General features: G+C 41.9%; 1 protein-coding gene across 1 annotated transcript in view; it reads right to left on the bottom strand.

Annotated features, from left to right (window-relative positions):
• LOC146548263 (NACHT, LRR and PYD domains-containing protein 3-like) overlaps positions 1-25902 on the bottom strand; it is a 289433-nt gene that overhangs the window by 137797 nt on the left and 125734 nt on the right. Inside the window, exon 5 of the mRNA XM_085266167.1 lies at positions 4949-6150. Coding sequence (XP_085122293.1) covers positions 4949-6150 — 1202 coding nt within the window. The remainder of the gene's footprint in view (positions 1-4948; positions 6151-25902) is intronic.

Below are 25902 nucleotides of genomic sequence, written 5' to 3'. Positions count from 1 at the left end.
TGATTGGTTGAACAGGTGTCCGTGATCTGTGTTTTCTGCATTTTCATCAGCGTAAGAGACTCAGCAGCAGATTAGAATAACATTTATACGTTTAATAAATCATAAATCATACACAAAACGATCAAACCTGTTCCGACAGTTTGAGTTTGTGTTCCCTCAGCTGCAGACTCGCTGCTGTTTAAATGTTTGAGAGGAAGATTAGATATAAACAAACGTCAAACATAGACTCAGTCTGCGTTCACATTTGATATGAGGCCAGCATGTACAGTGGCTGTGTCCTGTTTTAAGATCGTATATGTAAAATTGTTGTCTGACCTGGAGTCCGTGGTTACCATGGTTACTGCATAAGCAGCTGTAATGTAAACAGCTGGCACAGCGGAAACCTACCGGCGACATGAGGTTTGTCATTGCAAAAGAACTGTCTGAATGGTTAACTGACGTTAACTTGGATAAATTATAGTTAAGCAGTCTCACAGATAACACCCACGGAGCTGTGTGACTGTTCACCACTACACTGAAATCAGCAGGCTATTACTGAAATACACGTGCTATCCGGTTGTTCAGTGATGACGCGACGAATCCTACTTCCGGGCCTAAAGTAGTCTGCGTTTAATATGGCTTTTGTGTTGTTAACATGTTTAATGTTTTGTATTTTCTTCTATTTGATCTCAAAAAGCTCCTAAAACAGTCAGCGACCACTGTTGACCTCCCTCGGCTTTTATTACCACTAATCATTTATTTAAGCTCAGTTTTTAAAACCTTACGATGTAGCTACAGCCCAGCCCATGCAGCAGTATATGAATGACTAACCTCGTATTGTGGATGGATTATCTCAGTTGTTCTCCTGGCTGAAGTTTGGTCCTTTTACAGCATCCTGCCATGTGATTACATTTGTTCCTGACCACCGAGAACACTCACGTTAACTTTTATCGAGTGGAAAAAAAGTTAGCTTGTTTATATTATGCTAACATAGCTGTGTCGCTAGCGGTCACGTAGCACATCATTATATACCAGCTAGCCCAACTTCAGTAACCCTACAAACGTCACTGCTGTTTAGTTTTCTGTCTTCATTTATGCTGGAAGTGATAACAGAGCTGTACGTTTTAATTTGTTTCCAAAACCCCGCAGTCAGGACATGCTATATTGTATTTAGATAGAAGCTAGCGAGCTAACTCCCTGCTAACTTCTAACTCCGTTAAATGTCATAAATTCCGTTTTCATGGATGCCTGGATGTTAAACTCAATTGTTACACCTGGTAGAGCAGAACGCTGATCATTTTATTAAAGATGAAAGACTTTAGACAGTTTTTCAACTCTCAGTAATCCCATAGTGATCGTTTGATATATGGACCTGCAGCGGAGTTTAGACCCAGACACGGCTAGTGACGTCAGACTGAACAACCGGATATCATAAACTATGATATAAATAGGGAGGTCCTATTAACATGTTTAGTTTTACAGGACACCTTCCTGCCTTTAGTCTCATTCATGAGCAGTATTAGTTTTCTTCTAACATCCAGAAGTCTGCATGATGTGTTTCATAGTTTTTAACAAGCCTTTGACAGGTAAACATAACATGACCGAAACACACACAAACAAACAAAAACAATCACACAAATTATATGTTAACCTCGTTTATTTTTAGTTAAGTAAACTCTAAAAATTCTAACAGATCGCTGGTGCTTAGAATACAGTTGAATAACTATTAAAAACCAGATGATGTAATATTTCTGCCCAGGTTGCAGTCTGAACACGCTGTTGCAAGCTCTGCTCCTCTCAGTGGAAATGCGCCGTCTCTTTCCTCTTTGTATAAAAACATTTTAAGTCAGTTTAATCTCAAAATTCACTGTTAAATCCAAAACACACCAGATAAAGAAAAGCGAACGGTTCAGTCTAACACAGTGAACCATTAAACTTCAGTAAAACTATGAAGTTATGACGTCTTGATGCATTCTCAATCATCCAGGTAAGTAAGTGAAAAGGGAAAGACCATCTCTGAATCGAGGAGGAGCCTAAGGGTACATCTGTCACCATCTTACATGCTGTGATTGTAGCCGTTCCCCAACTCTCTGTGAATGGGACTCATGGACATTGATCAGTGGTTGTTGATCAATGGCCGTGACAGTTTGCATAATTCTGATGAAGGAACTGACCTCCCAGCCCTTTGTTCCTTCAGTGGGCTGGTTTCAGTCATTATGCAAATGTCCTGTTTATAAGATTGAAACCTGCAGTCAGCTGAGACTGAAGAAGTCACCTGGATGATGACGAAACAAAACGCTACGTCCAGATGAACAGAATCAACTTTTGGAGACATGCAGTTTAACCTCAGCCAAACCGATTTGCTCAGTTGTAAATAAAACAGCGAAGTAAACGTGACCCGACAGACAGAACCTGAGTGAATTAAGTCCAGCGTTTAACCACTGAGAGCTAAAACTCAGCTGAGGTTTCAAAGCTGTGTGATTGGACATCAGCTGCTGATGAAGTTGGTTCGCCTATAAAGTGCTCTGTAGGGAAACAAGCTTCAGCAGCTCTGCGCTCGGGGAAAAAACTATATTTACTTATCTTGTGCAGAAAAATGCGCTGACATTGCGTTATATCGAGCACCGGCTGCCCAGTTAAACTGTGACTATCACCAGGTCACGTGGGCGCGTTTCTTGAATTAGCAGCTAAACAGCTGACAGGTGAGGAGGAGGATGCATGCAGGTAAACTGAGGGTCTGTTGAGCTGATCGCTGGTGTCCTGAGAAACACGTCAGCTCGTTCTTTATGTTACAGAAGCACAGAGAGGTGAAAATGAGAATCTGCAAATGCAACATGTGGAACACGGACAGTGGAATATGTAAACAAACTGGGTAACGTAACCCCCCCCCAAAAAAACCCCAAAAACAGTTAAGCTGGAACACCGGGGCTGTGAGCTCGGTGCTCTCTGTCAGCTGACTGTTAGCAGAGCGAGTGAAATCTCTGAAAACATCTGAGCACTTTTGCAAACACGTTCTATGTTGACAACCTGACCAGACGTGTGAAGATTACGCTGCGACATTCGCGGCTAAAACACTGTTAAAAGTGTAGTTGGTGACAGAAAAACAGGATATTTTATAACTTTACACCACCATTGCTGACGGTGATTTGAAATGCATTCTGGGATACCTGGCTGCCCCAAGGCCACACAAGCAATCGATTATCTAGGATCGACCTGTCTTGACTTACTTTGCACGGCAACCAATCAAATGCTAGAGAAGCTGCAGTGGCAGCGTTAACCCCGCCCACTTAGTTTGATGGGTGAGGCTGACAGATAAAATGATTTCAAGTTGAGACATGAAGGGGACAAAAGTGCCAAAATGAATTAAATAAATACATCATTAAATAATTAATTAAAACTGTCAATACTTATTTAAATGTGTTGTAAATATTTATTTAATTATTTCCAATTTTAATTAATTATTGCCACATTTAATTAATTATTTAATGGTGTATTTAATTATTTCATTATGGCAGTCCTGGCGTTCCACAGCACCGTGCCATAAGGCAAAAGTGATAACTGGCTCGGGGACCAGGTCCCCAGATCTTAATCCAATTGAGAATTTGTGGTCAATCCTCAAGAGGCGGGTGGAGGAAACAAAAACCCACTAATTCTGACAAACTCCAAGAAGTGATTATGACAGAATGGGTTGCTGTCAGTCAGGATTTGACTGAGAGCACGCCCAGTCGAATTGCAGAGGTCCTGAAAAAGAAGGGCCAACACTGCAAATACTGACTGTTTGCATAAATGTCATGTAATTGTCAATAAAAGCCTTTGAAACGTATGAAGTGCTTGTCATTATATTTCAGTACATCACAGACACAACTGAAACAAAGATCTAAAAGCAGTTTAGCAGCAAACTTTGTGAAAACTAATATTTGTGTCATTCTCAAAACTTTTTGGCCACGACTGTACTTTCTTCTCACATGTCCATCACTCCTACTCTCGCCTGGATTATTTTTTGGTCAGCAGCTCACTGCTGAGTGACATCTCAGACACTGAGATGAAGACTTTGTTAAATATTTTTAAAAAAGAGTGGACTTAGGAAATACTGAACAAAATACCCCAAAAATTTGAACACAGTAACAAATTTGGTTGATTTTTAGCTAACCAGTTAAAAATAAATAAAGAAAAAACAACTATATGTGCTGTTAAAGATGATCTGGGAACACAATGTATGACCTGAAAGAATGAACAACATTTTTAGGGATTTCTATGAAACTTTATATTCACCACAAATAAACGCGTCTAAAAAAGACATTTATTAGTTTCTTGACAGCGTAACTCTTCCAAAATTACTAGACAGTCAAGCAATGTCAGTGGATTCACCAGGTGACGCCGGGTGAACTCCAGGAAGCCCTGATAAGTATGCCCAATAATAAGGCTCCAGGTCCAGATGGCAGAATTCTACAAAGAATTCTGGACGATTCTGGCACCAGTTTTTTACAGAACGTTGTTGGAAATCAAAGAAAAGGGCAGACTTCCATCAAATATGAATTCTGCAAACATTAGTCTCCTGCTAAAACCAGGCAAAGCCCCTGTACATCCCTCAAGCTATCGTCCAATATCACTTATAAATGTAGACCTTAAAATAATCTGCAAAGCTCTCTCAAAGAGATTAGAGAAAATAACCTCCCTCTTAATTCATCCTGACCAAACTGGTTTCATAAAAGGTCGGCACTCATCAACAAATACACATAGATTACTTAGTTTCATAGACTACTCATGCAGTAAAAACATCGAAACTACAATATTTTCTTTAGATGCAGAAAAAACGTTTGACAGAGTTAACTGGAAATGTTTATTTCCAACTTTACACAAATTTGGTTTTGGAAACTCTTTCAAAAATATTACACAACAGCTTGTGTCAGAACAAATGACCAAACATCCTCCAGCTTCTGCATTTCTGAATAACAAATCTTGGACTCACCGAGCCTTTCTGCAGTTCCTCACAGCTGGAATCAGTCTCTGTCGTCCCTCCTTTGTTGTGTTGTACTTCTGCAGGTCCAACTCATCCAGAACCTCCTCTGACATCTGCAGCATGAAGGCCAGAGCTGAGCACTGGATCATAGTGAGTTTCTTCTTTGATCTGTTCTCTGACTTCAGGAACTCTTGGATCTCCTGGTGTAATGAGAGGTCGTTAATCTCCATCAGACAGTGGAAGATGTTGATGCTTCTGTCAGGAGAGATTTTAAGCTTCTTGTTATTCTTCAGGTTCTTGATGACACTCTGGATGGTTTCTGGACTGTTCTCTGTCTGACCCAGCAGACCTCCTAAGAGTCTCTGGTTGGACTCCAGACAGAGGCCATGAAGGAAGCGAACAAACAGGTCCAGACGACCATTTTTACTCCTGAAGGATTTTGTTAGTGTTTCCATCAAAAAATTATCCAGAGATGACTCTTTGTATTTTTTTCCCAGGAAGTCCTTCAGCACCTCTGACTTCCTGTTGGTGAAACAGTGGAACATGTAGACTGCAGCCAGAAACTCCTGGATGCTCAGATGAACAAAGCAGTAGACTGGTTTCTGGAAGATCACACACTCTCTTTTGAAGATCTCTGTACAAACTCCTGAGTACACCGAGGCCTCTGTCACATCCAGACCACACTGCTCCAGGTCTTCTTGGTAGAACATGATGTTTCCTTTCTCCAGATGTTCAAACGCCAGCCTCCCCAGCTTCAGAAGAACTTCCCTGTCAGCCTCCGTCAGCTCCTGTGGACTCGTCTCATGTCCCTCGTGGTACTTGTTCTTCTTCCTCTTTGTCTGAACCAGCAGGAAGTGTGAGTACATGTCAGTCAGGGTCTTGGGCAGCTCTCCTCTCTGCTCTGTAGTCAACATGTGCTCCAGAACTGTAGCAGTGATCCAGCAGAAGACTGGGATACTACACATGATGTGGAGGCTCCTGGATGTCTTCATGTGGGAGATGATTCTGCTGGACAGCTCTTCATCACTGAATCTCCTCCTGAAGTACTCCTCCTTCTGGGCGTCAGTGAAGCCTCGTACTTCTGTTAGCCTGTCAACACATGTAGGAGGGATCTGATTGGCCGCTGCAGGTCGGGAAGTTATCCAGACGAGAGCCGAGGGAAGCAGATTCCCCTGGATGAGGTTTGTCAGCAGCTGGCTGACTGATGACTTCTGTGTGACATCAGACAGCAGCTTCCTGTTGGTGAAATCCAATGAAAGTCTGCTTTCATCCAGGCCGTCAAAGATGAACAAAAGCTGAGAGACAGCCAGCTTCTCTGCTGTGACCTTCTGTAATGTTGGATGGAAAACATGGAGCAGCTCCAGAAGACTGTACTGCTCCTCTCTGATCAGGTTCAGCTCCCTGAATGAAAGCAGAACCACCACACTGACATGTTGGTTCTCCAAGCCCTCTGCCCAGTCCAGAGTGAACTTCTGCACTGAGAAGGTTTTTCCAACACCAGCCACGCCGTTGGTCAGAACCACTCTGATGGGTCTCTGTTGGTCAGGTAAGGCTTTAAAGATGTCCTGGCACCTGATTGGAGTGTCATGGAGGGCGTCCATCTTGGAAGCTGTCTCCAGCTGCCTCACCTCATGTTGGCTATGAACCTCTTCACTCTGTCCCTCTGTGATGTAGAGCTCAGTGTAGATCCTGTTGAGGAGGGTTCTACTTCCTGTTTCATCACTTCCTTCAGTCACACGTTCACATCTCCTCCTCATACTGATCTTATGTTCATCTAAAACCTCCTGCAGACCAACATCTGCTGAAAGAAAGAAAAACAGAAAGAAAACTCTTCAATGTCTGAACAACAACAAGAAGTCCAGTTTTCAGAAATGAGTCCATCAGCAGACAGATGTTCAGTCTTACTTTGTACACAGCTGCTCTGACTGGCTGTCTGCAGTCCAGCTCTGCTTCTGGATCTTTCTCCACACTGGGGACAGGACCAGTCTCCTGATGAAGCAGACTGGTCCCAGTATGAGGAGATGCACTGTCTGCAGAACCAGTGTCCACAGCTGGTAGAGACTGGATCCTTCAGGACGTCCTGACACAAAGCACAGCAGGACAGCTGCTCCTCCTCACAGACACCACTCCTCTTCCTCTTCCTCCCTCTGTGAACACATTTCTTTATCACTAAAATCATTGACTGTCAGTGACAAACATCCAGATTTGATGACACTGTGTAGAAGCTCTGATGGTCACAGAGAAAAGTCAAAGTGGAGAAACTTGTGTTTGAGTTCAGAATCCAAGTTTCCTTTGCTGTTCCTGCCTGTCTTATTAAACACAGAGTGATCAGCCTACAAACTCCACAGTAAAAGCCTTCATCACAGAGCCAATCAGGCAGAAGCTTCTGCACCATCAGGACACAAACAGAGAGGAGCTTCTATCCTCAGACCATCCAAGTCCTAAATCAGAACATGCTCCCCTCATAGCATCACCATCAGGGTTTAAACAGGACCTTACATCATGTTCTTGTCTCACTGTCATATTTCAGATCATACCTGATTCATTATGACGTCACACGCTGCTACACTGATCCTGCTGCTTCATTACTGCTGATATTACTCTGCTCACTCTGTTCAGTTACTCTGTTTACATCACTTTGCTCATTTGCTTTGTTCTGCTTGCACTGCTCTGTCAGTACATGCTGTGCTAATGTGGCACAAAGCACTTTAACATTACATCTGCACAATGTTTCATTATTTCATTTAATGATTGTTTCTAATGTTTTGTCCAGTCACAGGAGCAGCTCAGCACATTTCACTGTGTTGTACGTGTATGACGATGCCTGTGACAAATAAACAGCCTCGGACTCTTCAATCTTCTGCATTTCTTTGGAGATCAGCTCAGTGGCCTGTTGAGACCATCTTTCTATTTCTGATGACTCAGTTCAGATTATTATCCTGATACTTTCTTTTAAAATGTGATGAAATCATTTATCTGATGTTCTGACACAAATACACCAAAACGATCCCAAACAGCACAAACCACCACGTTACACACAGTGTAATAAAAATACAGGCAACTACAAATAAAAACACTTTAAAAATATAAACTAAAATTACAAAGTGGTCACAGAATTTCAAACACCCGTAAATGAGTCAGCAGCTCTCTTACATGGTCAGCTGAGCTCCATGATTGAAGAACATTGTTGCTGCAGGTTCATCACTGAAGACTGGAGGTCTGTCTCTGGACCAGTCACTCCTCATAGACACACAGCTGGATGCTGGAGACTGTGACCTCTGACCTCTGCAAACACAAACACATCACATGAATTACTGATTAATCTGTTTAAAATCTTTTAAGCAGCTGCAAACACACAAACTGGATGATGTGATGGTTTCTGTCAGTAATAGTTGTCTCAGATTAGAGTACAGACGGCTGCAGAGACGTTCACAGCAACAGAGCAGAAATCATTACCTTGGATTACATTACTACTACGATTGATACTAGCATTATCGTACCCGGACCACCATTAGGAATCATTTATGATGTCACTGGTAGAACATTTATAGAAACAACCTTTGAACTCTGAGTCAGCAGCTCTCTTACATGGTCAGCTGAGCTCCATGATTGAAGAACGTTGTTGCTGCAGGTTCATCACTGAAGAGTGGAGGATTGTCTTTGGACCAGTCACTCCTCACAGACACACAGCTGGATACTGGAGACTGTGACCTCTGACCTCTGCAAATACAACCACATTGCATTCATTTCACATCAATTAGTACACCACAAAAGGCATGCAAGAAACACAGTATGAAGGCAAACTTCTGGCGTCAATAACATTCAACAGGTCAGGTGGAAACTTTTCTCAGATTTGATTCATGTTTTTATAGAACGATCCAGCTAAAAAAAATATACCATTAGGTCAGGGGTCAGCAACCTTCAGGACCCAAAGAGCCATTTGGAGCCAGTTTCCACGCAAAAGAAAACACTGGGAGCCACAAATACTTTTTGACATCTAGAATGAAGATAACACTGTATATACTGTTTTTACCTTTATGCTTTGTGTGAACAACTAAGGTGTGTTGCTTATGAAATCCATGAAGTGCTACAGAGAAAATTACATGTTATTTATGTAATGAACACATTTGAACTCTTAAAGAAATATAACCAAAGGAAAGACACCCAGCTGAACTAAAATGATGTAGCAAACAAAAGCTGCTGTGAGCCGCCACCCTTATATCTCCTTTGTGCTTTTGGAGCCTTGACCTGACTTTTAAAAAATAATTGGAAAAAAAGCTCTATGCTGCTGAAAGATGAAAAATAGATATTTGCAAAATTCTGCCTAAATATGTATTTTACCTGGTTAATGTGTGTGGCGGGGCGTGGTCTGCAGCGCCGCTGCAGGGGAGGTGGACGCACCTGAGCGGCACCCGCAATCACGCCTCGCCGCCTTAACGTCTGTGCTGTTGTGTTGGTGTGTGTCGGGCTGTGAGCTGCAAAGCTACAGCCGGCTGTGTGCGTACAGCAACCGTGTGTGAAAAGTGGTCAATAAAGAGAAGCTGAAAAGCGTGTTCATGCAAACATCGTCGGGTCTGCCGTGATATGTTTACAACGGGACTTCTGCTCCTGAACCTCTGCGCACAGCGTCTGCAGGTCGGGGCTGTACGAAGTCACTTTCATCTTTACAGGACTGTAAGCTGTCGTCTGTGAGGCGTGAGCGGTGTTTGTTTTTAACATAGTTCACGGTGGAGAACAGCTGCTGACATAATGTGGATCCGAAGAGCCATAATTGGCCTTCCTGGGGCTGAAAGTCTCGATAAATGCACGGCGTTTCGGCGGGTACACCGGCTTCCACGAGTGTGACGCTTATTTGAACGATGAAAAAATAAAAAAATATAATTTTATTTTTATATTTCAATATCACAAAAATCTTCCAATTTAGAACTACAAGTTAAAAAAGAACATAAATAAAATACACTTCAGCTAAATACTTCTAATTTATTTTCCCAAACCACGAGGAGCCGCACTGTAAGGACTAAAGAGCCGCAGGTTGCCGACCCCTGCATTAGTGTTAGTCAATGTTGCAACTGAACTGAAAAACAAAAGATTTTGGTCCAAAGAAACAAAGTCACTATTAATACAACACAACCCCCCCAAAAAGAGCCATGTAGACCCCGGGCTCTATGGGTCTTGTGCTCGGAGCTTGTTCCTGTGCTGCCATGATTAGTGCCTCTGTGCTGTCTTTCAGTCCAGCTTTGTTCAGCCACTGGTAGGATTTCTGGATGTCAGCCACTTCCTCTGCCTGCTGGTGGTGCAAACTGTGTTGTTCTGAGTTTCATTGGACGTCTTTGTCCAAAGCACCAGACAAAGGGCAAAGTAGATGCATTTGCATCAGCAGGAAAATACACCCCAAACTAGCATCATCATTATACAACTTTAACAACTGCCACTAAATGATACTTCATACACAGACCAGTGTTAGGTTAAGTTATGATGTCACTGGCAGAACATTTATAGAAACAACCTTTGAACTCTGAGTCAGCAGCTCTCTTACATGGTCAGCTGAGCTCCATGATTGAAGTTCACTGTTGGTGCAGGTTCATGACTGAAATATGGAGGTGTGTTTCTGGACCAGTCACTCCTCACAGACACACAGCTGGATACTGGAGACTGTGACCTCTGACCTCTGCAAACACAACCACATTGCATTCATTTCACATCAATTAGTACACCACAAAAGGCATGCAAGAAACACAGTATGAAGGCAAACTTCTGGCTTCAATAACATTCAACAGGTCAGGTGGAAACTTTTCTCAGATTTGATTCATGTTTTTATAGAACGATCCAGCTAAAAAAAATATACCATTAGGTCAGGGGTCAGCAACCTTCAGGACCCAAAGAGCCATTTGGAGCCAGTTTCCACGCAAAAGAAAACACTGGGAGCCACAAATACTTTTTGACATCTAGAATGAAGATAACACTGTATATACTGTTTTTACCTTTATGCTTTGTGTGAACAACTAAGGTGTGTTGCTTATGAAATCCATGAAGTGCTACAGAGAAAATTACATGTTATTTATGTAATGAACACATTTGAACTCTTAAAGAAATATAACCAAAGGAAAGACACCCAGCTGAACTAAAATGATGTAGCAAACAAAAGCTGCTGTGAGCCGCCACCCTTATATCTCCTTTGGGCTTTTGGAGCCTTGACCTGACTTTTAAAAAATAATTGGAAAAAAAGCTCTATGCTGCTGAAAGATGAAAAATAGATATTTGCAAAATTCTGCAGATCGGGGCTGTACGAAGTCACTTTCATCTTTACAGGACTGTAAGCTGTCGTCTGTGAGGCGTGAGCGGTGTTTGTTTTTAACATAGTTCACGGTGGAGAACAGCTGCTGACATAATGTGGATCCAAGATCCATAACTGGCCTACCTGGGGCTGAAAGTCTCGATAAATGCACGGCGTTTCGGCGGGTACACCGGCTTCCGCGAGTGTGACGCTTATTTGAACGATGAAAAAATAAAAAATATAATTTTCTTTTTATATTTCAATATCACAATAATCTTCCAATTTAGAACTACAAGTTAAAAAAGAACATAAATAAAATACACTTCAGCTAAATACTTCTAATTTATTTTCCCAAACCACGAGGAGCCGCACTGTAAGGACTAAAGAGCCGCAGGTTGCCGACCCCTGCATTAGTGTTAGTCAATGTTGCAACTGAACTGAAAAACAACATATTTTGGTCAGGTCCAAAGAAACAAAGTCACTATTAATACAACACAACCCCCCCAAAAAGAGCCATGTAGACCCCGGGCTCTATGGGTCTTGTGCTCGGAGCTTGTTCCTGTGCTGCCATGATTAGTGCCTCTGTGCTGTCTTTCAGTCCAGCTTTGTTCAGCCACTGGTAGGATTTCTGGATGTCAGCCACTTCCTCTGCCTGCTGGTGGTGCAAACTGTGTTGTTCTGAGTTTCATTGGACGTCTTTGTCCAAAGCACCAGACAAAGGGCAAAGTAGATGCATTTGCATCAGCAGGAAAATACACCCCAAACTAGCATCATCATTATACAACTTTAACAACTGCCACTAAATGATACTTCATACACAGACCAGTGTGAGGTTAAGTTATGATGTCACTGGCAGAACATTTATAGAAACAACCTTTGAACTCTGAGTCAGCAGCTCTCTTACATGGTCAGCTGAGCTCCATGATTGAAGAACATTGTTGCTGCAGGTTCATCACTGAAGTCTGGAGGAAATATTTCTTTGGACCAGTCACTCCTCACAGACACACAGCTGGATACTGGAGACTGTGACCTCTGACCTCTGCAAACACAAACATCAATAACTGATCAGTTCTCTCTGACAGCCATATGATCAGCTGATCCCTCTGTGATATTGTGTCTGCCTCATAACGCTGACAGGTCAGCCAATCATCAGCGGTTTTTTCTGTCTCTGAATGAACTCAGTTTGTTCTCAGCTCTTCTCTCTGATTCTGCTGCACTGACTTCACTTAAACTTACAGAGTTCAGATCTTAGCAAGAAAACAAGTCAATAAAAAGCAAACTCAGATCAAACAGTTTGAACCAATCACAGATCAATGATTCTGTCATGGTTATGTTGAAATGACTAATAAAGTTAGTAGTGTTCTTACATTATTGCTGCAGGTCCATGACTGTAAGGTGGAGGTGTTTGTGTAACTCCGTCACTCCTCACAGACATACAGCTGGATGCTGCTCCGTCCTCTTCCTCCATCTTCTTGATGTCAGGGTGGAGTTAGTCTGAGAGGTAAACACACACACTCAGAGGTGCTGTTGTACTGGAAGCATCACACTGACGGCTTTCTAATGTTGGAGCTTTGGCACTAAAGTCCAAACCAGTTATTTTAGAGGCTCAAAGTCTTTAAAAAACACCAAAACCATCACATTATTTAATAAGTACATGATCAGGTGGATGAAGGAACTCAGTGTGTTTGGGATCATCATCATGGTGAGGAGCCCACATGTTACGGCTCCTTTGGAGAGAAGCTGAGGATCACTGCAGGAAGTGAGCTCATGAAACCAAACTGCTGTTTGTGAGCAGCATGACTCTGTTATTGGACCTGCTCTGTGTTCTACATGTGATCAATACTTCAAATATCTGTAAACATCTCATCTTATATTTGTTGCACTTGGTCACATCTGTCTTTAAAAATAGATTTTTAATGTCACTGAGAGTTCTTTTCTACCTTTATTGATTTATTTTGGAATAAATTAAATATAAAGGTGCCAAAAACTGCCTGCAGCTTCTGCTCTGTGACAGGAAACTACTGTCAGGCTCAAAATGACTTCAGATTATTCATCACAGAGTGTTTATAGATCACAGGACACGTTACAGTTTTACAGCCTCACGGACATAAAACTCTTAAAGTTTGTTTCTGAAGGGATTTTCAGATCAGACCTGATGTTTCTGCCTACAGCCTGTTTACCGATATAATCAATATCAGATATCAGAGCAACAGAAACCTCGGTGATCAGGACGCCGGGACTGAGAACAGGAAGTGGTTCAAACGTCGCACTTTCATAAAGTCAGCCTGAACTCCACTCACAGAGTTTCTGTCGCCATTTTAGTTTTAAAACCCGTCGTGATAAGGGCGGGTCTTACTGTGAACCTGCGCGCTCATTGGCTAATAACTTGAGATTGACAAGTCGTTATCCAATGAGCGCGCGGCTTCTCCCAACATAAAGTAGTTTCCTTTGAAAAACCAAAGTCTGATTATTTTTGCCTCCACTGACGGAGCCTGTTGTTCCCGCCACAGAGACACAGTAATGTCAGAGCGGTGTTAACACTCACCTGCCTCAGCACAGCTCTCACTCTCCTCCTGCTCTCTCAGCTAAACTCACTTCCTCTCTACTTACAGGAAACCAGCGCTCAGAGGAGCCGAGCGGCCTCACGTTTCACCCACAGACACGAACAGCGTGGAATTATTTTATGTCATAAGAAGAAACATATTCATGTTAACACTCACCTGCATCAGCTCCACCTTCCTCCTCCTGCTGCTCTGAACGGAGGATCAACACTTTCACTTTCACTGCTCCTCCCTAAACACAGAGGATGCTGGGACTTGTAGTTTTTACCTTGTGTGATATTTATGGCTGTGACACTAAATCACAGCATGTAAACTTCCTGCAAACATGTCACAGGCGATAAAAGTTTCACATTAAAGGTGAAGTTATTTTTCTGTCTCATGTTCAATAAACAGTGAGCTGGGAAAACTGAAGAACAGACTTCAGACGTTCCCTGCAGAGTTTCTGCTGCTCGGTCGTCTGCATGTTGCTGAGACTGAGCTGATGATGAAGCTGTGATGGGTTTATGGCACGTTTGGTTCTGGAGAAGAGTTTTACTGCCGGTGCAGGTGAAATGATCAGAGGTTACAGCCTCTGGTTAAAGTGGAGGCAGCGATCAGGACAGCTGAGCAGCAGAGGTCTCGAGGGTCCTAAAGTGTAAAAGCATCAGAATCAGAATCAGAAAGGGTTTTATTGCCAAATGTTGAGCAGGTTTACAACATTAGGAAATTGCTGCGGTGCTTCAGTGCAAACATACTGCCATAAATTACGCTTAAATAGACATGAAAATAAAAATAAGAATAAGAATTAAAAGTGCTAAGTAGATAGATATATACATGATATATACATGAGTGCAGGTGGTGATCAGTGCCAAACATGGAATGATGCAGTGAACACAGCGTAGGGTCATGTGTTAGTGGTGGGAACAGTCATACGGTTATTGTTCATGAGTCCGACAGCAGAGGGGAAGAAACTGTTCTTATGGCGAGAGGTTCTGGTGCGAATGGACCGGAGCCTCCTGCCTGAGGGGAGCAGGTCAAACAGACTGTGTCCAGGGTGAGAAGGGTCAGCTGAGATCCGAGCTGCACGCCCCAGTGTCCTGGAGGTGTACAGGTCCTGCAGAGATGGGAGTCTGCAGCCAATCACCTTCTCAGCAGAGCGCACAACACGCTGCAGTCTCTGTTTGTCCCTGATAGTGGCTCCAGCGTACCACACAGTGATGGAGGAGGTGAGGATGGACTCGATGATTGCAGTGTAGAACTGCATCATCGTCTGTGTTGGCAGGTTGAATTTCTTCAGCTGCCTCAGGAAGTACATCCTCTGCTGGGCTTTCTTAATGACGGAGGTGATGGTGGGCTCCCACTTCAGGTCCTGGGTGATGGTGGTACCCAGGAAGCGGAATGAGTCCACAGAGGTGATGGGGGTGTCAGACAGGATGATGGGGGGGAGTGGAGCTGTGTGCGTCCTGAAGTCCACAATAATCTCCACTGTCTTCTGGGCATTCAGCACCAGGTTGTTGTGGCTGCACCAGGACACCAGACGTTCAACCTCCCTCCTGTAGGCAGACTCATCCCCGTCCGAGATGAGTCCAATAACGGTGGTGTCATCAGTGTTAGTAACACAAAGATCACAGAATGGGATCATCCACACAACACTAACATCTAAATCCACGGCAGGAACTCTTCCAGTGTCCTGAAAAATCTGTGTGCACGATGCTGAGATTAAAATCTGTCTGCTCATCTTAATGCAATATTTACTAAAGTCTGGTAGAAGTTTTACTGATTTCCAGTCCACTTAGCAGACGTGTGGATAGGTGGTGGGTTGTAGAGCAGACTGAAAGCTTTAAGTTCATCCTCTGATTAAAAACTCAGACCCACAGATACAGGAAGTATAATGCTGGTGTAAGACAGGAAACGGCAACACGGCAGCCATCTTTTTCCTCCCATGATGACCAGTGTCCCAGCAGAAGCTGGGGTTTGTTAGATCCTGTTCGATCCAGAGGAAACAGGCTAAAAGAGTCGATCAGGGGGATCATGGTTTTATTATGTGCTCGTTATGATTGAAGCTCTGGTTGTGTGTTAGAGACAGAACCTGCAGATTCCTCCACTCTGCCTCCTCCTCTGCAGGAATCAGCCTCTTTGCTGGTTTTATTCACCAACGTGAATAAAATCATCAAACTAATCCAAGTTCATTGTGAAATGCCTGAAAATGGAGGAATAAATCTGTCAGTTACCGTATAAAGTTTGAGTTTGTCAGTGTTTTACACGGAGACGGTCGTCAGATGTTGAATGTTTAGCATGAATGTTCCACATCTGGAGAAACCTTCAAGATTAAAGCCAGTGAAAAGTGAAGAGTTTCTGCAGCAGCCGCACTTCCTGCAAATCTGTTCTTTCAAAATAAAGTGAAAAGTCTAAATTTATATTCACGACAGGTTTAAAGGTGAAGGTGGTCACATGGTTTTAGTGGAATGCCTACGTGGGCGCGTCTGAGTGATTTTGATTCAGATTCGTGCAGCGTGGAGCAGTAAACACTTGTTTTTGTTCATCTGGACTCGTGAATGATTCCAGTTAGCACATTTCCAGCCAATGAAACGTAACTACAGATGAAGACAAACACATTTAAGCTGCCTGACTCTCGAGTGTGGGTGCGTGTTCCCATTTTCAGGCTGTTTTAGTTTTCAGTTTAGAGGAACGCTGCAAACTCACAAAAACTTCTTTCTTGTGAGGTTTTGTTGTCAGACTGATAAAAGCAGCAGCAGCTGGTGTTTGATGAGCAGACGTGTGTTTCCTGTTCTGTAATAATCAGCTTGTTACCATCACATAATGAACTCAGCCGTGACCAATGAGGCCGTCCTTGTGCGGTTCTCTGGCGCTGATTCTGACTGTGACCTTCACCTCTGCAGGGTCGCCTCTGCTCGTGGCTGAGCTCGTGTTTGTCAGGCTGACAAAATAAAAGCTTCTTCATTTCTGTGGCTGAAGAGGAGTCTGCTCTTCTTCACCAACAGGAAGTGAAACATTTCTCACTGATTCTGAAATCTTCACTTGTCTCACAAATTCACAGTAACACACACACACGGTTGTGTTTTCATATCCTTGTGGGGACATCTATTTGACATCATGCTCTCCTCAGCCTTTTACTCTAACCATTAAGACTGAATGCCTAACCCTGACCTGACTGTCCCTGACACTAAAACCACATTCTGAGTCTCACAAATGTCTTCAAACTTGTGGGGACGGGCATTTTGGTCCCCACAAAGACATGTAAACATGCACACACACAGGTATTAATGACCTCACAGGTTCATGTTTGGGGCTTTTAGCATCTTTGTGTGTCGGTCAGATTTAATTCACTCTTGTTTTGAGGTTTTGTGCCTTTTTGTTTCATTCTTTGTGCGTTTATTTTCTCTTTAAGCCTTTCAGGACTCGTGCTGTTGGCTTTTTACTGGTGTGTTATTAGTATTTTTCATTTCTAAACTTATTCTAAAAGAAGGACCGATGGAACATTTATGTGAAAATAAACATGATCATTTAATGTTTTTGTCAATCACAGTGTTGGGACTAACGCGTTATTAAGTAATGTGTTACAGTAACTACGTTATTATTGTGGTAACGAGCACGGTAACTAGTTATTATGCTAAAATCAGGAACGCGTTAGTCGTTACTGGGATTTAGATAGGCTCGTTATTCGTTACTTCGTGTGGTGGCTATCGCGGAGCTTCCACAGATTCAGTAACATTAGCAAGTGGTGGAAGCCAGCAGGTGGAGGAGGGAAAGGGGGATGCAGAAGGAAAAGAGACCCGAGGCAGCCGCCGGTCCAAGTGTGAATTGAACTTCAGGTAAGAAGTTATGACCTGCAGTCTCTCTGGGTCAGATATGAACCAAGTTTAGGTGGAGTTTATTTTTGTTATTCTGACTTTTTCCGTACTGCATACTAGCTAGCATGACAGAGTTTCTATACAGCTGGGTGGGTGCTATGAAGTTAATGATGTTGAACTTTATTTTGTTCATAAGTTATTAGAATTGCCAACCGTCTCATCTGGTATTCAGAGAAAATATTACGCATTTCTTATTGAGGTGAAAAGGAACAGTTAGTCCCGTAATTCAGCTACAATGAAAAAGGCACAAAGCTGGATTTATTCTGTGTCTTTGCTGCACAGCTGCCTCTTCTTCTTTCATTCTCTCCCCCTCCCTCTCCCGTTTCTACTTCAATCATGAAAACTGATCAATGATCAGCTGATCGTCTCTCTTGTTTGTTTATCGCCCACTTTGCATCAGAAAGAGGAAACCAGCGGAGTTCACGTTAAACAACAGCAGCACATTTAAGCTTGATCAGCTGTTGTTAGAATTTATTTCATATTAATTTCTAGTATCAGCTGATGTTTGCTGGAGCCACAGCTGCAAAAAAGCTGCTGGTCATGATGTCGGTTTGGTTATGTGATGAGAGGGAAACATGAAGATGAAACCAGGAGATGTCCTTACTGAATCATCAGAGCTGTGATGGAGAAACAGGTTTACCTTTTAGGTGACATGAATGAGTTGAAGGGAAGTTATGAACTGTTTCTGAGAGACAAATAACACCAGGATCCTTTTTTAGGTAGCTGACAGCTGGTAACTGTGCAGGGGCGGGTCTAGCAAAGTTTTGCCAGGGGGGCCAGGTAGGGCATTAACAGGGAGAGGGGGGCACAAGGAAATACTTTTCTTTCTTATTCTCATTTAAAGTGTCTCGCTTTTAAAAAATAATTATCTGAATCTTACAACAAACGATTGATAGATTGATGCATATACACCATCAAGACAGTGAGCATCACTGTCACAACAGCGTTTGTTTTCATTCAAAGGCTTTAGGATTTTTGCTATAATGGTGGGCCGGTCTCTAGTCACAATGCCCAGGCTGATTTTTTTGTCCCAGTCCAGCCCTGTATGCAGCTCATCTGCAGTCTGGTGTTACCTACATCTTCCTATTCAGAAGGCAGAATTTCCGAGTTCTGAGTACAATCGACAGCACCACGACTGCAGTTCTTGTGTTGGATGTAAAAGGCGCACATGATGCTGTGACGTAGGCTAGAATCATGGTGGCGGTCAACGGCGGTCCAGGCGTGGGATTTCTCTCGTGGAAATATGCACATTATCGTTTCCTTTCTATTGGTAGGTGGCACAGTGCACTTGTGGCAGGTAAGCAAGCTAGAAGACTGGCAAAGTTATGGAAGCAACACATTAACAAGAGAATTCTGAGTAAAACCAAAGTTACTTTCCCTAGTAACTAGTTACTTTGAAAGTAACGAGTAACTTGAAGTAACTGAGTTACTTTTGATAGAAGTAACTAGTAATGTAACTAAGTTACTAATTTAAAGTAACTTACCCAACACTGGTCAATCATTAAAAATAAATCCTGGTCTTTCATTTTGCTGCTGCATTGTTCACAGAAACACATATTTTCCTGTTTCTTTCTGTTTGTGTGTTTCTGCTTTTGCCTGTTTAGCGCTGCTGAGCAGGAAAACCCAGACGAACAAAAACCTCTTTTAAGTAAATGTTTGAGTCACTTTGGGTCTGAACTGTAAAAATCTGCAGACTGAAACAGATTTGAAGGCATCACAGGAACAGCCTCACATTCAAAACATGAAAGAGAGGACTTTTATTTTGAAACACTCAGGAAATGACAGAGGGAAAGTTTTTTAATTAAAACAAATTATTAGTTTATACAACCACCAAAACTATGATGATCCTCCTTCTCCCTAAGATGGCAAACTGAAACACAAGTTTCCTTGTGGCTCAGGAAACTAACCACTCCAAGTTGGTGACTTTTGGAGATTTAATTTCCTGGATGATTGAGAATGCATCAAGACGAACACAAAAGGAAGTTCACCGCTTTTAGCAGCTCCCCCCCAGGCAAACAAAGAGGCAGTTGGCAGTTAGAAATCAGCAATCATTCACACACCCCCACTCCCCTCCAGAATTCTCAGGTAACAGCCTAATTTACATATGAATGACTAGCCAATTTAGCTTCCACTTGGCTGAAGCTAAAGCCTAGCTAAAAGCCTACCAGCCATTTGGCAACTCAGCCCATCACACGTCCACGTCTCTCCTTGTTTCGTCTTTTATTATGAAAGGGTTGTGTTTCCATGTTCAGTGTGTTTCATTTTGCTTCCCCTATGGTGTCAGGTTCATTTGTGTCAGCTGTGTTTCCACTTCCCTCCTTTCTCTTCTGTGTATTTAAGTCCGCTGTCTTCCTCTGGGCAGTGTTGGTGCGTTTTCCTCCGTTCACGTTATTCCGGGTTTCAGGTTATCTCCTGATTCTGTTTAGGTCCATGTTCATGTTCATGTTTTTTCATCAGAGTTTCTCGCATGCACCTCCTCGGATTCATGTTCATGTTTTTCTTGTCATAGTTGTCATAGTCATACCGAGTTATTCCCAGGATAGGTTTTAGTTTTAGTTTCCGCTCCTGTTTGCTGGGCCTTGTTTTGTGTTCGTGTTTTTCAACCTAATAAATGGTTTGTTTTTTTGTTAAGATTCAGGTCCATCTCTCCCTTGTCTGCTTCCGGGTTCATATTGCAATCACATCAGCCACAGTGACAATAAACTTATTTTGATTTTTAACTTTCTTTATTTTTTCAACAATATTATGTATATATAAACATTTTGCATCTTACAATATAAAGCCTGGATCCTGCACATATTGCACTTTGAACTTGAACTGTGTTGTCTGTTTATTGGAGATTGTACTACTTGAATTCATTATCCTGGTGATATAACACATTAATTCTCCATTTGGAATCAATATAGTATATAATACAGTATCTGTCTATCCATCTATATAGCTATTGAATTGAACTGGAGTGAATGGAAGAGAATTAAATAATGGATTTCATGTTCATGTTTATCTATGTTGTAACAGTGACGACTTGAGACATCTGTTTGGCACTATATGAAGAGAATTAAATAAAATTTAAATGAAAATGATATTAACTGTATTTATACATTTTATATTTTTGGATGAGACACTGTCAGTGTGCTGTTATATAACTCAGGTATTTTTAAGGCCTGACTGGTGGCATTGGTGGCCATTGCTTTACTGTGCTGTTGGATGTGTATGTGGGCTATCCCTTGTACCTGACATTTGATTGGGCATCACTGTGTTGCTATGGTATGATCCTGGTAGTTGTTGTTAATAAAACAATAACAAATTCAAATTCAAACATTGCTGCATTCTTCTGTCACTGAGGATTCCAAACCTGCACTCAGTCTCCTCATTACTTTGGTATTGAACAGACAAACTTTGGAGCTCCTGCAAACTTTATTCACAAACTGCAAATATTTTACACAAATCTGCGACTGACAACAAGCACAGAGACTTCAAACAATCACTGAAGTAAGCACTGAAAGATTTACTTTAAAACAACAATGATTAAGACCTTTTTCGTAAGGTTGTTTTCCCTTGATTGCCAGCTGTTACTGTTTTTATCTTCATATCTTTCATATTTGTCCACCTAAACAATGCTTTAATGATACAGTTTGAGAAGTTTGATATGAATTTATCCAACTGACTTGAAAATGAAACTGACAACTGTCCTGTAATCTTACACAGAGAAACCAAATCGTGCGTCTTTGCCTTGACAGACGCCTAAAATGGCTCGAGCTGTGGTAAGTTACCCTTCACTGTGTCTGTTTCTAAACATTAAATCGTGTGAATTTTTAAAGAAAAATCCAACAACAACAATAATAATATGTAACAGAGCAAAACGTCAGATGACTTAAATGTTCCTCTGCAACACAAAGTCAAAGTCTGCCTCCTCCACAGGCAAAGGAGAAGCTCCCACGCTCATCCAGTGCAGACCGTTGTGCTCTGGACAATGAAGTTCCCGCTTTCATGTTCCGACCTATCAGTGCACCTGCATGTGAGCTCCTAAGTCCACCACCTGCTGATGCCAGCTTTCAGTCGAAGGACACTGACAAGATCATGCATCCAGATTTGAAAAATGATCGTTCATCCCTGGATGATGACGTGACATTTTTCATGTGTCCTAGCGATGTTCCTCTGCCTCCGAGACCTCCACCCACTGCAGAGTTAGGTCTCTGCAGAAAGCGCAGGTATTCTACTGCTTTTTCTGTTAATGATGAAGAGGAACATTTGATGCCCAAACGCATGAGGCTGATGAGTTCTGATGTACCAGTTTCTTCAAATCCTCCACCTGCTGATGCCAGCTTTCATGCAAAGGACACTGACAAGATCATGCATCCAGATTTGAAAAACGATCGTTCATCCCTGGATGATGACGTGATGTTTTTCATGTGTCCTACTGATGTTCCTCTGCCTCCGAGACCTCCACCCACTGCCGAGTTAGGTCTCTGCAGAAAGCGCAGATATTCTACTGCTTTTTCTGTGGAGGATGAAGAGGAACATTTGATGCCCAAACGCATGAGACTGATGAGTTCTGATGTACCAGTTTCTTCAAATCCTCCACCTGCTGATGCCAGCTTTCATGCAAAGGACACAGACAAGATCATTAATCCAGATTTGAAAAACGATCGTTCATCCCTGGATGATGAAGTGACATTTTTCATGTGTCCTAGCGATGTTCCTCTTCCTCCGAGACCTCCACCCACTGCAGAGGTAGGTCTCTGCAGAAAGCGCAGATATTCTACTGCTTTTTCTGTTAATGATGAAGAGGAACATTTGATGCCCAAACGCATGAGGCTGATGAGTTGGGATGTCTCCAAGTCTCCAGCTGCTGAGAAGGAGTATGTTTGCTTTACGTGTCCTGAAGACAAGAGGTCTGAGTTACCTCTCAGCTCCCTCCAAGGCCATCCACCATCACAGGTCAATAATAATGACACTGACCAGTGTACCATTCTGCTGCCTCCTGAAATCCCAGTACCTCCAAGTCCTGCCCCTGTTGGAGTTCTAGAAACTGTTGATTTTGCTTTTGTTGATAATTAAATACATGTTTGTGGTAATAAATACATTTTTGAGCAAATACATGTTGAGATGATTTGGTTGCTTATGATGGTTATAATTATCCAAACAGTATTATTCCTAATAAGATCTTTACTTTTTATACTTATTTTCTCCATGACCTATTTTGATGTCTGTTTTGAAGATCCACTCATATCATGACAGTATGCTTATTCTCAGTAGAGTGTATAGCCACATGTGAACAAATAATAAATTAAAGTCACTCATTAACAACTTACCACATACGCCGGAGCTGAATTCAAGATGTAAGCAGACGTTTCACAGATATCTTGGTTGTCTTTCCATTTCCTACACTAACAGTATCCTGAGAATTGGCTTATAGAGCTGATATAAAGGTGAAATTTGATGACTTAATCGAAGCATCATCAGCTTAAATGCAAATGAATCCACTGTACTTGAGGTAACCTAACACTGACCATGAACGCCACAATCACTGTGCGCCAGTCCAACACAGTGCTTTACTGTGAACTCACCACAGTACTGCAAACTAAAGTGTTTATCTTCCAGTCCAATCCAATCCATCTTTATTGAGAAAGCACTTTAAAAAACCCAGGACAAAACCAAAGTGCTGTACAGTAAATGAGTTAAGAACAATAGAATAAAACATAACAGTAAAAAAATAAAACACATAATACATAAAAAATGTAAACAGCCCTATATTTCAAAACAAGATAAAACAGCAAAAATAAACTAAAAAACTCAAACTAAAAACCAACATCTTACAAGGTGTCAAAGGTCAGGGTGAAGAGATGAGTTTTCAGGAGTGATTTAAGAACAGGCAGAGAAGAAGCCTGTCTAATCTCTAAAGGCAGATCGTGTCACAGTTTCAGAGATGCTGCAGCAAAAGCACGATGTCCTCTAAGTTTACGCTCAGTCCTGGGAACATTCAGGAACAGCTGATCAGCTGACCTGAGACAGCGGGTGGGTTTATAAGACTGTGGCAGCTCAGAGAGTTAAGATGCAGCTAGGTCATGGAGAGCTTTAAGAGACATTAATACCAATAAGCTGCTAACATGATGTTGTATTTTATTTACATGTCTGTTTTAGCACTTTAACATTTGCATCTGTCTAACTGGCTAACCATGCAAGACTATTGTAAGCATTGCTCTGTAATAGTGCGACATTTTGGACCCCAGGAGGTCCTTCTGTATCTGCACGATGTTTGACCTGCAGTCTTTATAGCCGCCTATGTATATTCTTTTAAACCTTTTTATTGTTTTTAAATGATAGTTACGGACCAAATGTTAAACTATATAGTTGAATATATAGTTAAAGTGTTTCTCTAGATACAGAGAAAGGTTTTACATCAAAAGGTCATCTGTCTGCATATAAAACAGAAGCTTTCATGCAGATGCACTTCCTGTTTAGAGACTTTGAGGTTTAGGTAGTGACGGGGGTGATTTACTGAGCGTGTAAGTTTTCCTCCTGTCAACACACTCTACAATGCCGCCCACATGCCACTCCTGTCCAGTCTTGAAAGCAAAACATGTATGTATAGTATAAAATGGTGAAATGCTGATTTCCATGTTTCAGTTGAATCACTTGATTGTAATCAATTGATTGCAGAGACTTTTGTCAAGACCCTATAGAATCAGAAGTCCCGTGAACATGCACTAATAAAAGCTGCAGTTGTAATAGGGGATAAAGTGGTGTGCACAATGTGTGTTTGGATAAGATGTCAGTAATGCATTCACATTAAAATCACAGGGTTTCTTTCTTTTTCTTATTTTTCTTACATATCATGTAAAAAAAACACTCCTGCAACATTTTTTCTCTGCCACAGATTTAGGAGAGGAAGAGTCCAGCATTTCAACACCTGTGCAAATGTTAGTTTATTTGATAGGTGCATCAGTAGTAATTATTTAAATTAGAGTTTTCAGCAGTGTTGTTGTATTTACAGCAAAGTGCCTGCAAAGTGTAAAAACTAATTAACTGATGATACTAGACCCTTAAAAGAGATAAACACCACTAGTCAAGTCATAATGGCTACTTACAAATACATAAGCACTCAACACAACCCACACAGTGATCTAATGCACAAAAACAAAGGAGACTTAAACTGGCTGAATCAATTACTGTTAAAAAACATGGAGGAAGGCTTCCTGTGGTGTCTGTCTGCAGTATAGGTCATAAACCTGCCTCCTGCATTACAGCAGACAGGTCAGGGGTCAAATGAAAAGCAAAATGTTTACCTCAGATTAGGGATGCACCGATACCACTTTTTTGGAAACGAGTACGAGTGCTTGCATTTCAGTACTCGCCGATACCGAGTACTTAATAAAAACATGATTTAAATTTACAGGTAACAGCTTTAGTCCTATAATTTAACAACAAAAAAACAAGGGACTGGTTTGGAATTAAGAACATTTATTTAAAATGAAAAGCATGTTGTATGCAACATATTACAGAATAAATAATTATAAAAAAAATGTAAACAGTGACAGTGCAACTCAAGTATTTTTCAGTTTATTTTAAACTCTGCCGCTTTGGACAACACAAGGGGCATTAATAAACATCTTTGCCATTTAGTGCACAATATGTGAATAAACTAACAACATCCACTGACATAGAACTGTGGCAGTCAGTGCAACTGAGGTAGGTATTAACATCAAGTCTAAGATGACTCACTAAATGGAGAGAAACAGTGAGTGGCAGGGTTTTTTAAGAAAAGTAGCTTTTCTGCATCATCAGCAGTCAGACTGTTTCTGTTTTCATCTATAATGTGTGACACTGAGCTAAAAAGCCTTTCACTGTCCACACTGCTACATGGGGCTGAGAGCTATTTACAGGCTATTTTAGCCAAAGTGGGGAACCTGATTTTGTTGACACCCCAGTACTTCAGAGGACTGTCTTCACGAGGGCTTGGGGCCTCTCCGAGGTATGTGTCGAGCTCAATGGCAGCACCTGCTGCCAGCGGCAGCCTGGGCCTTGAGGAACAGTTTAGCAGGAGGTTCTGCAGCTTCTGCCCGACTCCCCTCTGCCTCACCTCTAGAAGCTCCTGCTTCAGGTGCAGCTTGGCCTCTGGAGCAGTGTTGTTGGAGAAGAAGCGCTCTTTATACCTGCACAAAATTCATAAATGTATTAATATGTGGAAAAATAGGACTGATGTCATGTAATACGTGCTCTTCCAGCGTGTCTGTACGTCCTGCTGCAGTCTCTTTATTGGCTGGTTGAGCTGTC

The sequence above is a fragment of the Mchenga conophoros genome, linkage group LG23 (assembly GCF_057382185.1).
Source record: "Mchenga conophoros isolate Kocher_MC1m ecotype Shallow Benthic linkage group LG23, M_conophoros_male_GT1.1, whole genome shotgun sequence".
In the NCBI taxonomy this organism is placed as follows: Eukaryota; Metazoa; Chordata; class Actinopteri; order Cichliformes; family Cichlidae; genus Mchenga; species Mchenga conophoros.
Note: the sequence above shows the minus strand (reverse complement) of the source record. Positions and strands in the feature narration are given on the sequence as shown.